This window comes from Panthera tigris, chromosome B2 (genome assembly GCF_018350195.1).
Source record: "Panthera tigris isolate Pti1 chromosome B2, P.tigris_Pti1_mat1.1, whole genome shotgun sequence".
Lineage (NCBI taxonomy): Eukaryota > Metazoa > Chordata > Mammalia > Carnivora > Felidae > Panthera > Panthera tigris.
This window is the reverse complement of record NC_056664.1, coordinates 37,127,025-37,142,055: the sequence shown is the minus strand read 5'-3', so window position 1 is coordinate 37,142,055 and position 15,031 is coordinate 37,127,025. Positions and strand designations below refer to the sequence as shown.

The window sequence follows — 15,031 nt, the reverse complement described above, 5'->3', positions numbered from 1 at the left end:
TAAATCTTTGAGGTTTTGAGCCACTGAGATTTGGGGATTGTTACTGTGGCTAGCCTGTCTGATATACTGCAGAAAACATTTAGCCCAGCACCTTACACATAATAAGTGCTCACTAAACAGTAGCTAGTATTATCATTAACATTTTGCTATTTCATCTTCTCTCAAGGTTATTTTTACTACTCAAAAAATCATATGACAAGAGGGAATAGCTCATGACCTCTGAATAGTCATTGATTTACTAATTAATATATGCTTTATTTCATTTAAGTCTATAGCAATTAAACCAATAGAACTGCATTTAAAGACCACATTCTTACCATTGTTAGGAAAATTCCAAATTCTGGATTCAAATCAACACAATCACCATCAGAGAAAATGAACTGTTTTTTTCTCTCTTTTCTTGCTGTTAGAACAATATAAATCTGTTGGGCTGCCACTGATAATACAGGCAATTCTATTCTGTTAAACTCATCAAAACAGCCCCAAGAACCCGATTGTGCAAGACCTGGTATGAAAAAGGATTAATTTCAAAAGGTTTCTTTTGTTATACACCTTCTTGGTAGCAATCATTTCTCTAAAGTGCTCTCAAACAATTCTATATAGAAATACAATTTATATAAAGTTTCATATCTGGCTGTTTATAAAGACATATTTAATTCCAGTGATATAAAGGGGTTTAATTATTTGTACAGCATCATGAAAATAGGGCACTGCCAAAATGAAAGAATAGACACGTCATCACACCCAGGAATGCTGGAAGATGATAAAACCGGATTCAGTGGGGAAGGAGGCTGAAGGAGCCACGTTTGGGGAAACAGACAAAATAAGGCATACCCTGTCTGCATCAGATTATTCTGTTTCTTTCTTGTTGCAATGACAGATACAAGGGGATGCAGGATGAGATAGAAAACGGTCAAAGGGATTTTTATTTATTCCCTTCAAAACTCAATACAAAGAAACACTTCCATGTTATGAACATTACTCCTATCTAATCTCTTAAGGATGAAAACCTTCATTATCTTCAGCTGCATAAAATGTTCTTCTTTCTTTTATTACTGTCCCCCCGCCCCCTGCCCCAGTTTTTCTTCTCTCTCCTTTGGGCATTTCCATTATACAGATGTTGGAACTTTTATATGTATCCCTATTACCCTTAGGCTTTTCTGTCAAACCTCCCATTTCTTTCTCTTGTATTCAATGTATTTATTCTCTTGGCTAGACAGTTTAACTCAAAAGAGGTTTTTAATTTATTCACGTTTTCAATTTCATGTTATTCCAACTGTTACTTTGTTCATAGCAGCCTGTCTTTCTTCCATCAGTTGTATGTTATAAATTATTGAATCCCTCTGAAGCTAATGATTTTATTTACTCTTTTCTTCTGTTTCCTCTATTAATCACTTTAGCGGTCTCTCGGCTGTTTGGGGCGCCTACCTCATTTCTTCAGATATTTTATGAGACTTTGTTACCTTTGTATTGTTATCTCTGTATCTTTGTATCTCTGTTTCCTTATCTCAGATGCCAATCTCTGTTTGTAGGACCTCTGCCGGTGATTTGGAGGAAGGAACTGGAGAGGCAGGAGAGCTTCCCCTCGGGGTCTGGGGCTCGCAGCCTGTCCTGGGTGGGCAGTTTGCCTCTCTGACACGAGCCCCCATCCGAGGTTTATCTGTGACAGGACTCCCGCTTCAGAGAGCTGTGCAACATCGTTTATGCAAAGGAAACACCGGAGCCAGCCACTTCCTTTTCTTTTTTCTCTGTCATCTCCTATCATTTTGTGGCACTCTAGGATTTACCTTGTGCTCTGTTGGCTGCTCTCAACCATCCCCAACCTTCAAGCTGAGAGTGATCCACAGGAGAACACTTCTCTTTGATCAGGACATGATTTTCAGGGCTCAAAAATGTTTAACAGGCAACTATAAAGAATAATATAATGTATACCCAAGCACCTACCTATCAAATCTTAACAATTTGCTTCAGATTTCATTCTAAAGAATAAAATATTAGAACCACAGTTCACATCCATGTATGGTTCTTTGGATTCACACTCCCTCCTTCTCCAGAGGGAACCTCTGTCCTGAATTTGATGCCAGTGGTTCCAGGTGTGCTTTAAACTACTGCTCGTGGGCGCCTGGGTGGTTCAATTGGTTAAGCGTCCGACTTAGGCTCAGGTCATGATCTCATGGTTCGTGGGTTCGAGCCCGGCGTCAGGCTCTGTGCTGACAGCTCAGAGCCTGGAGCCTGCTTCAGAATCTGTGTCTCCTTCTCTCTCTGCCCCTCCCACACTCACACTCTCTCTCTCTCTCTCTCTCTCTCAAAAATAAACAAACATTTTAAAAAACCTTTAAAAAATAAACTACTGCTCACTTGCATATATTCATGGACACTATATATTTTGTGTATTCAAGATTTATATGTATCTATCTACATGTATAGGTCTATAAAATACTGTATATATCTTCCTGAAACTTGATTTATTTGGTCAGTATTATTTTTCTGAGATTTATCTAAGCAAATACACATAGATCTAATCCACTATTTTTTAATGTTTTATTTATGTTTGTTTATTTCTGGAGGTTCCTCAAAAAATTAAAAATAGAACGACCCTATGACCTAGAAATAGCATGTTTTATTTATTTTTGAGAGAGCATGAGTGTGGGAGAGGAAGACAGAGAGGGGGACAGAGGATCCAAAGCAGGCTCTGCTCTGTCAGCACAGAGCCCAATGTAGGGCTTGAACTCACAAACCTGTGAGATCATGCCCTGAGCCAAAGTCGGATGCTCAATGGACTAAGCCACCCAGGTGTCCCCAGAAGTTTTTAATTTAGAGTAAGCAATGTATCAATCTTTCCTTTATGGCTTGTGATTTTTGTATTAAAAATCCCTTTCTCTGAGAACAAAGATATTTTCATTTATTACCTTCTGAAAACCATATGGTTTTGCTGACCACGTTCAGGTGCTTAATTCCCAGAACTGATTTTTATATATGGTGTAGGCATCCAGTTTTTATACATGTAGGGATCCGATTTCCTTTGTTAAATACTAATCATCTCTTGCCCCAGGATGATTCATTGTAAAGTCTATCCCTTCATCACTGATTTACAATACCGCTTTGCCATACGTCAAGTGTCCTTGGCCCATTTCTGCATTCTCTATTATATTCCACTGGTCTATTTATCAATCTCGGCTCTGAGTTATGCTCTAAATGAGATCTTTCATTTCAGCAGGATCTAATGCAGGAAGGGGGAACCACATGTGTCATGGGTTTGCTATCTTGATCTTATCCCCTCCACCATTGTTTCAGGCAATAACAAATTGATTTCATTTTCACAGTCTAATACACATTCAACTCATGGACTAGAGTGCCAGCAACAGTATTGAACCGTATGAAACTGATGATATCCAGCCATTCTTGACCCAGAAAAAAGAATGGCAGTATTTTATGCATCAACCTATACTAATTTTGGTTACATGGGATAATATCACTTTAGGTTTTATCAGAAAATAATGTTAAAGTGCAATGAAAATACATTCACCAAAAGTAATTTAACTGTGTTTGACACTTACCTTTAAAAATCCTTCCGAGCCCTCTGAAATCCATTTGATCTGAGCAGTTAAACACAACCACATATTTTCCCAAACACCTTCCCATGTCTTTCGTGGTTTCTGTTTTGCCAGTGCCCGCGGGTCCTGCCGGAGCTCCTCCCATGTTCATTCCCAAAGCCTGGGCTAAAGTGATATAGCACCTGCAGACATGAATCAGATAAAGCACCATGAGTACAGGATAACACATTGTTACAGTAGGCACAAGTCGAAGTCGAATGTGACTGGAATGGGCCTAATTTATTTTAGAATTTGAGCCCCCCACTTAAAAGAGTCAACCAAACAAGGCTGGAGTACTTGATATCCATTAAAAGTAGTGCAGTGATTACAAACATTTTTTAGGACAGGGGCGCCTGGGTAGCTCAGTCAGTTAAGCATCTGACTTCAGCTCACGACACGATCTCACGGTTCATGGGGCTCTGTGCTAACAGTTCAGAGCCTGGAGCCTGCTTGGGATTCTGTGTCTCCTTCTCTCTCTGCCCCTCCCCCACTTGTGCTCTCTGTCTCTCAAAAATAAATAAATGTTAAAAAAAAATTTTTTTAAACATTTCTTGGGACAAACTTTCCTTTTTTATTATTTTATTTTATTTATTTTGAGAGACAGAAAGAGCATGTGTGCATGCATGAGTGGGGGAGGGGCAGAAAGGGAGAAAGGGAGGGAGAGAGAGAATCCCAAGTGGGCTCCATGTTGTCAGTGCAGAGCCCAGCCCAATTGATCCCATGAACTGTGAGATCATGACCTGAGCCAAAATCAAGAGTCGGCCACTCAACTGACTGAGCTACCCAGGCACCCCTGAGACAAACTTTTTAAACTCCTCAATCCTGACTTAAAATCTTCAGGCCTGGGGTACCTGGATGGCCCAGTTCATTAAGCTTCCAACTTCAGCTCAGGTCATGATCTCACGGGGCCTGAGTTTGAGCCCTGCATCAGGCTCTGTACTGACGATGCAAAGCCTGCTTGGGATTCTCTCTCTCTCTCCCTTTCTCTGCCCCTTCCACACTCGTGTGCTCTCTCTCTCTCTATCTCTCAAAATAAATAAATAAACTTAAAAAAAAACAAAAAACTTTTAGGCCTTCCTTCTATTGTGGTCAGGATAAATCGTGAGGCAGAGGACCAAATAAGCAGTGCTATACTGGCGGATATTGAACAACTCCAGGAAAAAAATAAATCAATCTGATTCTCATGTTTGCTGATTTCTGTGGTACGAATACTTCCACCAGGGCCAATGACAAGCTACCAATGTGATCCCACAAACTTAGGAAGAGATGCACACAGTTGACTCTCACAAGCTGGTACAAGCCAACTCCAGCACACCGTGGCAAATAAATCATCTTACTACGAAATGTTTCACTCTTTTAGGTAAGTGTAAAGAATAATATAATGAATCTACTTGTACCTATGATGCAGCTTCAGTTATATTTGTTCCAGATCTAAGTAAAACTGAGTGGAGCTTGGTGGAAGAGGAAACACATTGACAAGTTTATGCTACAAGGGCCCTGGGCATATAGAAGGGGGTTGGATGAATCAAGAGGACAGTAAAGATGTAATCTGTGTCTTTATCATGCAGCCCTATTTAAAGTAACCGCAGAATTAACTGTTCTATGACCCAAGTCAATTCTACAAATACTGATTGAGCATCTTCTTTTTTTAGATTTTTTAATGTTTATTTATTCTTGAGAGAGAGAGAGAGAGAGAGAGAGTGTGTGGGCCCACAAGCAGAGGAGGGCCAGAGACAGGGAGACACAGAATCCAAAGCAAGTTCCAGGCTCCTAGCTGTCAGCACAGAGCCTGACGGCAGGCTTGAACTCAGGAGCTGTGAGATCATGACCTGAGCCGAAGTCGGATGCTTAACCAACTGAGGCCCCCAGGCGACCCCTTATTGAGCATGTTCTATGCACAGCGTATTGAACTGGGTGTTGGAGGATATGCAGAGATGAATAAGGCCCAGTTTTGTCTGGTGTCACACATTGGAAAGAAAGAACTGTGAGGAGATCGGCCATTGGCTGATTATTTGTACCTGGCCAAGGACCTTCACTTTAGGCATCAATCTCCACACGTGGAAAACCAGGAGGCCAAATTACATCATCTCCAAGGTCCCTTCCTTCTTTACAATTCTAATGACTTCTTTTATGGTGCCAGAGAGGTTCTTCCAGCTTGCTGTCATTCATTACTACATTACTCTCTTAGTCAGCATTCTAACTTGCTTTCATTCTTGTATCTTTTTTACTTCACAAAAACTTAATGTACATGTACGTTTAAGTAACAGCTATGGTTATTTCATTGGTAGACTGACTTTGATGAGCTAGCATGGACCTAACCTGACAGCAATATGCTTTTGTTAATATTTCAAATGCAACGTTTTGTTTTGTTTTGTTTTGTTTTGTTTTAGAGAGAGCACACGAGTCAGAGAGAGGGGAAAAGGAAGAGAGAGAGAGAGAGAGAGAGAGAGAGAATCTTAAGCAGGCTCCACACTCAGTGCAGAGTCCAATGTGGGGCTCAATATAAGATCATGAGCTGAGCCCAAAGCAAGAGTCAGATGCTCAACAGATTAAGCCACACAGGCACCTCTCAGATGCAATTTTAAAACAATTTTAAGTACATCATTTAATTACAAAATGGAATAACAAGGGGCGCCTGGGTGGCTCAGTCAGTTAAGCATCAGACTCTTGGTCATGATCTCACAGTTCATGAGTTCGAGCCCCACATTGGGCTCTGCACTGACAGCGTGGAGCCTGCTTGGGATTCTGTCTCTCCCTCTCTCTCTCTCTCTGCCCCTCCCCTCTTCATGTTATCTCTCTCTCTCTCTCTCTCTCTCTCTCTCTCTCTCTCAAAATAAATAAACATTAAAGAGAATTTTTTTAATGGAATAACAAAAACTCAGTTCCTACCTATCTGTTAATGGAGTGATAACAAGACGATCAGTGCATCCCAGAAATTCATTTTGGTAAATAAAATCCACATCTGTAATAGACACTACAGTTTGATCCAAGTCTTCCTTAAAATAAAATCTACTCTGTTTTAGCCATTCAAAATCAGTAACTGATTTGATATGCATTTTTACCTTAAAAACATGAAATACAAAGAGATTAAATACTGAATTGCAATAGCACAAAACACAAGCATATAGGCAGTTTTTATTCACTCATTCACGAACTGGTTCATTTATTTAACATGTATCTATAGAGTCCCTTCTTAGGCCCGACACTGTGCTTGGTGAACAAAGACAGACAATGGTTCTTGTCTTCTGAAGCTGATCAAAAAAAGACAAAAGACAAACAGATAAACAGATAAATAATTGGAATAAAATATGAAAAGAAATTCAGGGTTCATGGAAATGTGTAGCAAGAGGACCTAACGTAGCGTAGGGAAGGCTGAGAGGGATACTTGGAGAAAGAAATATTCAAACTAAAACCTGGAAAAATAGTAGGAATTACCAAGGGAAATAAAATGAAAGCAAATTTTAAAAAAGAGGGCACAATGTTTTAGGCAAAGACCCAGGAGACCTGGTTGCATGTTCAAGGAACTCAAAGAAGTTCAGCACAGCTGAGGCATCCAGGAGTCTTGAGAAAGAGAAAGAGTTGAGGCTTCATGGGACATGGAAACAGGGTTGGGCAGTGTTCTCATGGCAAAGGGAAGCCACTGAGGGGATTAAGCAGGAAGATACACAGTCATATATGCACAAGTGCCTTCCTCCACCAGCACTGTGGCCAAACCAACCAACCTGCCGGATCATCAGTCTACCCCTATGGGAACAAGGTACTGGGCTCCCCACAGCCATACATGCAAGTGATAGAAACCAGGGAAGCACATTTAGGAATAACATCCTGCCACAACCACGTTCTCAGGTGCCTCATGATTTTCCATGGACAACCTTGGAGAAAACTTGGTCCTGCCCACTCAGGAGAATCAACACGGGAAAGAGGCAAATGATCCCCTTCACTGCTCTTAAACTCGGTCCCTCTTCCAGGTCATTCGGCTTGACCTTTGGCAACCCTGCAATGTACCTGATCTCCAACTAATCAAGTCTCCACCCTATTTAACAGTCTTGCTTTTTGCCATTGTTTCATTGTTTGTGATGACCTTGCTTTCCCCCTACAGCTAAGAATTCTGGCTTCCAGCAGAAATCACAGTTTGGATTCATCACCTTAAAGTGCAACTGTCAGGTGACATGATCCAGTGCCATCCCTGGGGACTCTGTTCCCCAACACAGGACCTGCAGCCATGGAGAGGCCATCAACTAACTAGCTAGTCTCAGTAATCCATGAAGATGGTGAGGAGGCAACAGAAGATGAAGAAGAAAGAATAGCTACTATTTGTTGAGTTCTTACCATAGACCAGGCTGTTCTAAGCATCACACACGGAAAAATAAAATGCAAACACGCTGGCCATGAGATCTCATTTTACTTGGGATGCAGAGAGACCATGAGTTCAACAGTAGTTAAGACAAAAAGAAAACAGTTTCGTGGCTTTAACTGTGTATGGGTTTTTTTCTTTTTAAAACTCCATTCTGCATGTAAAGTAAAACTTTGCTCAGCACTTAAATTTAAAAGAAATTGCTTCCGTGGGATTTCAGCTTTAAGAGTCCGCGAGGGATGTACAGACAACACCCTAAATGGCACGCCTTTAGCAGATACAGTAATGGATTCCATAGGAGTTCTTGAGGTGGACTTCAAATAAACAAAGTCAAAGTGTGACAGTAACTGCAATTTGGTGAAAGCAAATCTGTAGAAGGCCAAAGAAATATGGTCTGAGTATGCAGCTCTCTGATGATTAGCTTGACTGGAAGATCCAGACAAACCCTAGAGCAGTGTTTGCTCAACTTTAACATGCATATCAATCACCTGGGAATTTTGAAATGCAGATTCTGATTAAGTAGAGGGTGGGGTGGGGGAGGGGACTGGAGATTCTGCTTTTCTAACCAGCTCACAGGAGATGCTAATGCAACTGGTTGGTATGTAATACTTTTGAGAAGCGAGGATCTAGATTCCAGGGGAATAAACGGACTGCATGTCCTTCTCAGCCTTCCATAAATATTACCTATCTGATCAGAACTTTTGACACAAGCTTGAAACAAGTAGTCTGTGATCATATTCTGTAAAAAAGAACCCCAAGTTGCATGAATTACACGTCTCTGGTGAAGAAAAGAGATACCTTTAAGATGAATCAAATCAAATCAAATAAAGCAACAGTAGTTAAAGACAAAGATAGTCAAATGGCGGTATATCAAATGGTGGCACATAGGCCCCTACCCTACAATGATAACCACTGCTTCCGGAGAACTTCTCTCCATCTTGCTCAAGGCCGCTGGTTAGAGTCCTGTTTCTGAAGGGAATTCAAATACCACCCCACCTACTCTTACCCTACAGAACCTTGTCCACATCAAGCCCATGATGCCCTGTTGGACACTGTTAATCAGACAAATATCCATGAAACTTTTCTGAAGCTTGATTCTCTTTGATCAAGACTTCTTTCTTAATGGAGCAAATGATTCATGACCAATCCTACCTAAATTGTATCATGCCCCTGGTTATTTGGTGTAACAGAACGAGTAGTTAGTTCACCTCACATCAGTTGGTTCCAGACTTTCACAATGCCAAATGTGAGTATACACATAAGGTTGTTTAAACCACAAATATACGTATTTGTAGACATGGTATATAGAAAGACAGTTGTGGAAAAGGACCAAGTAGACGGAAAGTTCACACAAGTTAGGGAATATATATAATACTAATTGTTCATTATTAGGAGCACTGAACTATTAATTAGTACACTGAATCACTTTAAAAAACAAAGATACTTTACCAAGTCATCAAAAATATCTCTCTGGTGCACATGGATGGTTATCAGAGTTTCAAACTTCACTCTGTCAAACTTGCTTAGGTCATGTGTTGTCTGACTGATGAGAATATTCAGAATATCCAAAAATTTCTGATTGGTCACCTGCATGATTTTCCTGTCATCTTTTGCATTATGTAAAGCCTCTTCTGAATCATGTGTCCACAACATCTGAATTCCCAGAAGCCCCACCTATGCATCCAGAGGAAAAATAATAAGTAAATTTGCCAAATATTCAAAGCACATCTGCAATAAAATTTGGTGGTCGTCCATAGGAAGGCAAACGAGGTTTTACTCATTTTAAACTAAAAAGAGACATGCATTTCTCCACTCCCAAAAGGGGAAAAATAAACACTCCAAGTTCCAACTATTGATATTTAATTATTTTAATGCTGAGAGATAAGTAATAATTAAAACAATGGCTACCATATATGAAGCTGTATATGTTTTATGAAGGATGCTTAGCAAATTTTTCTATAGAGGGCCTGAGACCACCCAATAGCTCCTATGATCATTTTTCTTTCTCAAGAAAAGCAAACAGAATTTCTAGACTTGTTGTTGTGTATTTTTCTTTAGCAGGGTTTCCCAAAGGTCTCTTTGCAATTTCTAGAAATGGTATGCTGACTCTCTCCTTTCCTGATCTATCTAATCTATCTAATCTTTCTTTCTTTCTTTCTTTCTTTCTTTCTTTCTTTCTTTCTTTCTTTCTTTCATTTCTTTCCTGATCTATCATCTATAACTTTACCTAAATTGACTTCTTTCTATATATATTTATCTAAAGGAGAGAGAGAGAGAGAGAATGAGAAGGGGGGAAGTTTATTCTTTTTCTCCTGATGAGGGCATAAGAAAATTGTGACTATCACCTTGTCTACAATCTCCACCCCAGGAAAGGTGTAAAATCGTCAAAACATGCCCTCCTTGCTGCAAAAGGTGTCCCTTTAGGAGCTTTTGTTCATCTGCACAGTCAAGCCACAGATCCGAGATCATTTGGACCAAAGGGAACCCCACATCTGGGGGAGGACTGGGAGCAGAGTGAGCGGCATGTGGACACTGTTGGGCATGGCATTCAGTGTGGGTAAGGCAGGAATAAAACCCTTTCCTTATCCCCGCCTCCTCAAGACTTCAAAATGCTTTCTGCCAAAAGCAGCGGCCAACCCTGCGGTCTGCAGGTAAAGATAAATGAAGGCCCCCCGGGTGAGGTGAGCAACCCGATGTAGAGGAAATACCCCATGTCAGGAAGTTCCCAGCAACAAGACAGTTCTGACTCTGGCAGCAGCAGAAGATGGCATGAGACAGGAAAGGCAAAAAACAAACAAACCAAAAACCCACAGTGTAAGGCTGTGTGATTTAAAGACACAGACCCGCAATCTCTGAGAAATCACTGCTTAGGGGTAGATTCTAAAAACTAATCTTTAAAATGACTATCCTGAGTCACCTAGAAAAGTTTAAATTACGGTTTGTACTCAGTTTAAGAAAGCAGAAGATTTCATGGTGAAAACTGGAAGATGTCTCATTAAAATAAAAACAAGAATGCTCATTCTCCTCAACGTCACCCGCTGCCTGTCAGAAGCACGTTAAAACTGCTAGAAGGGAATACACTAAAATATGAAGTCATCGTTTGCAGCTGGTAGAAACAAGCAATGTATATATTGAATAAATATTATGGGTAGAATATACACTGGATGAATATATATCTTCATTACTCTTGAAAGCATTTTTCCCAAATAACTGAAATTTGCCCATTACGTTGTTAAGATTTTAACCTAAAATTGTTTGAAATGTCACCTTTTAGAGCTAGTCAACTTTCCTGCTGTATCCTGTTCAACATCACTCCCACTCTGACCTTGCTTTCAGTTTTCCACATGGTGCTAGCTTCTCTGTCTAATCTAGACTGAGTCTCTCCTTCAGATTATACAAGCTTTCCTGGGAGAGAGAAAGCATGCTGATTTGGTCTAAGGGGCTATCTTTCTCACTTTATCAAATAAAGTATTTTATAAAGCTTCATCACAAAGCTAATAAAGCTGATAAGAATATAAAATTTGCCAAGGATACTGCACGATACAAAAATATTAAATACAATATCAACATATTCTCTCCAGTAAAGGTTGTTCTATAGCCATACTTGTGTCATTTGAATAAATAATTTCCTATCATTTCAGCCCTCTCCGCTGTGTGTGCATTAAGTCAGGACTTGGAGGTCGGCCGCGAGGAGCGGTTGGAGAAGAAGTATAGTTAGGGTCAAAACTGCGTGTATTTTCCTTGGATATCTCTTGCTTCCTATCCCACACTCTCTCTAACCCAGATCACAAAGCATCACTTTTCGTTTATTTTGGCTGAAATGTGAATGAAACTGTTGGCTCTTCCTTTTCTGTATTCAGTTTTAATAACACGTGGCACAGTAGGGTGCATTCCTAAAAGCCACTGGACATGAGAGCTGTTCAAGAGAACACCTGCTCAAACGCCAGCCTCTTGAAGGTCCGCTCCTGTTAGGAAGCTAGCTGCATGACAAGGCCTCCTTTAACAGATTATGACAATTTGTAATCACTGGAAGGGAGAAAAAAAAAAAAAGGCAAGATGGATTTTGTTTCAGGACAAGATATGCTCGTTCTTATCTATATCCATATTTCTATCTATATCTGTATCTATATCTATCCATACATAGCTACATGGAAAATATGCCACCAAATCCATACACAGATGGGTATAGATAGGTGTCTTTTATGTACAGATGTGTGTGTTTTGTATATGAGATGAAATTTTCCATTTGTGAGTTTAGTTTTAGTGTTATCCTTAGTGATCAAAGAACAGTGGCAAATCCTCTTCCAGCGAATGGGATGAGATGGCCTAGAATAATGTAGGTGGACAAGCAGGTGGTTGGCAGTGGGGGGTGGGAAGGCCTCCCCAGCTAGTTCAAAGCTACCAACAGCTGCTACACCATCAAGGCCAACTGCTTCCTGTGTATCTTTCCCCCTTATTTCCATTATTTAAACATTATATATTCTCACCTGTGCTGGAAAGTGATTGAGAAAAGGTAAGAGTTGAAACCCTGAATCGCTGATTTGGTAGAATGCAGACCTGATTATATTATGCAGTGACGACATCTGCATTTTTAACAAATCCATAAGCCAAATCTCTACAGGACCTTTGGCCATAACAGGATTATCCAACTAAAAAGACACATTACAGATATATTACAAATTGATAATAATTTCCTATTTTTACCAATGTCACACTTCACTTGATAAATCACAGTACCTCAACACAAAGCAAATAATTTTACACAAAATATTTAAGACATGAGAAAAACCAACTAATACTGTAGGTGGAAGAAAATGGTCTGGTCTAAAGTTTTCATTGTAGGGGTGCCTGGGTGGCTCAGTCAGTTGAGCATCAGATTCTTGATTTCGGCTCAGATCATGATCCCAGGGTTGTGGGATCGAGCCCCACATCAGGCTCCGTGCTGAGTGTGGAACCTGCTTAGGATTCTTTCTCTCTCCCTCTGCCCCTCTCCCCCACTCACGCTCTCTCTCTAAAATACAAAATTAGGGGTGCCTGGGTGGCTCAGTCGGTTGAGCGTCCAACTTCGGCTCAGGTCATGATCTCACAGCTCGTGAGTTCGAGCCCTGCGTCAGGCTCTGTGCTGACAGCACAGAGCCCTGGAGCCTGCTTCAGATTCTGTGCCTCCCTCTCTCTGCCCCAACCCACTTGCATTCTGTCTCTATCTCTCTCAAAAATAAATAAACATTAAAAAAAAGTGTTTTTTTAATATAAAATTAATAATTAATTAATGATAGAACAAGTCTCAGAGAAGTCAGTGACTTACCCAGACTTGTTTGCAACCAAGCCAGGGCAAGAGAACTAGAACCCAGGCCCACCCCTCCCCCACTCTCTGTTTTTCACAGGAGAATCGCAATCTCCTCGACCTACATTTTTAAAGAAATCCTAGTAAGAAAACTTTAACCCAAGTTAAATTACAATAATTTTTTCTCCTTCTCTTGATATGACGGCCAGGATACGATCGTAGTCTTTCGCATGAAACGTCACCTCGTTTATGTTGTCGGATACTGCAGGGAGATGTGGCTGTAAGAAGCACAAGACAGAGCCAGAACAACACACATGAGGCTAAACACAAAAGCCACTGAGTTGTTTTTAAAACCCTTAATATGTGTTTTCTTTGTAAGAGATTAAGAATTCACTTCATTGTGCCAACAAAGACAGAAACAAACACACACAACACGGCTTTGGCAGCTGATTGACTTTGAGACCCACTTTTAAAAATCCAGCCCTACAGCATGTTTCCTGCAAATGCCCTTGTTCCACTGGGTTGGTTGGACTAAGACTGTGACCTTCCTCCACATGGAGACTGAACCATGTGGTCCCCGCCTCCTTCCCTCCCACAGACAGCTCTGTCCTGCCTGTCTCTTGGCTCTCCCTCTGCCTTCCACAGCTTTTACTTCCCTCCTTCTCTTCTCATCCCCACAGCTCCCTAGAAACCACCAAGGAAGTCCCTCGTAGTGGCCTCCCAGATTGCCAAACTCGGCAAGGCTCTGGGATAGGGGTGTTTCAGTGCCTCCCATATCCGGTTTTTCATAGTTTCTCTCTGCCTCCTGGAAGTACTGCCCTTGGAAATGGCTAAAAGCACTTGAGAAGCACTTGGATATGGACAATTCCAAACCACAATCCCTACTTGATCTGAGAATATTTAGACTACAATACAGAAATGAATTACATTTAGTGAGCACATACTGTGTGTCAGCTACATTCCAGTGCGTGATCTCATGTAATCCTAATGCCAATCCTATGAAGCGGAAACCATTAATATCCCTATTTTACAGATGAGGAAACTGAGGCACAGGAAAATTAAGAAGCTGGCTAAGGTCACTCAGCTGGTGAGTTGCATAATCAGTGACTCTTGCTTCAGGTCGATGAGTTCAGAACACACAGAAATTAGGACATTTTATACTTAACATAATCTTTAATACTCTCCTCCCTGTGCTATTAAATTTCTAACTTCATTTTTATTATTAATTATGTATGCTGTGTAAAAAAGCAACTTAGGTAACAGATATTAAGATTATACCTGTATGGTGTGGGAATCACTGGCTTGTCCCAGAATTTCCAGGAGAACTGGATCGGATACAAAGAAGAATCTTGGAAACAGTAATCTCTTCTTCTCCAAATACCTGTAAATAAAGTCATGTTACCAAATGGCTTTTCCTGAATTAATAATTTTTGGGTTTTTAGCCAAGACACAATCCCTAACATCTTCAGTAAGATAACAGCAAACATCTATAGTCATTTCCCATTTGCCTCTGAAATGTTTGGTTAGAACCAAAGTCCGTGGTCTGTCATGAGTGGCACTTGGGAAAGCAAGACAGGGATTCAGAGCAAGACCTATTGTCTTCTTCCTCAAGAGCCCTCCTGTGACCTTTCTAGGAGTATCGCGAACTTCATGGTTTAAACCCATGATGAACACATGATTATCTCCAAACCTGGGCACTGGAAGAGTTAAAGGGGGACCAACTAACCATGAAGTCAGGACAGGGGCATAAACTTGGAAAAAGTAAGATATACTGAGAGGCTAAGAGAAAAATTACCAGGT

General features: G+C 40.6%; 1 protein-coding gene and 1 long non-coding RNA gene across 7 annotated transcripts in view; one reads left to right on the top strand and one right to left on the bottom strand.

The window, feature by feature from the left end:
- Positions 1–15,031, bottom strand: part of DNAH8 (dynein axonemal heavy chain 8) — a 325,383-nt gene that overhangs the window by 173,047 nt on the left and 137,305 nt on the right. For all 6 annotated transcript variants that reach the window (XM_042986265.1, XM_042986264.1, XM_042986266.1 and 3 more), the window contains 7 exons: positions 14,510–14,612; positions 13,405–13,509; positions 12,435–12,596; positions 9,397–9,621; positions 6,483–6,655; positions 3,558–3,736; positions 318–505 (listed from right to left, as the gene is read on the bottom strand). In XM_042986265.1, coding sequence (XP_042842199.1) covers positions 318–505; positions 3,558–3,736; positions 6,483–6,655; positions 9,397–9,621; positions 12,435–12,596; positions 13,405–13,509; positions 14,510–14,612 — 1,135 coding nt within the window. The remainder of the gene's footprint in view (positions 1–317; positions 506–3,557; positions 3,737–6,482; positions 6,656–9,396; positions 9,622–12,434; positions 12,597–13,404; positions 13,510–14,509; positions 14,613–15,031) is intronic.
- On the top strand, positions 421–7,949 carry LOC122238621. Its single transcript, XR_006217622.1, has 3 exons — positions 421–508; positions 4,815–4,953; positions 7,693–7,949. It is a non-coding gene; the product is annotated as an uncharacterized LOC122238621 (long non-coding RNA).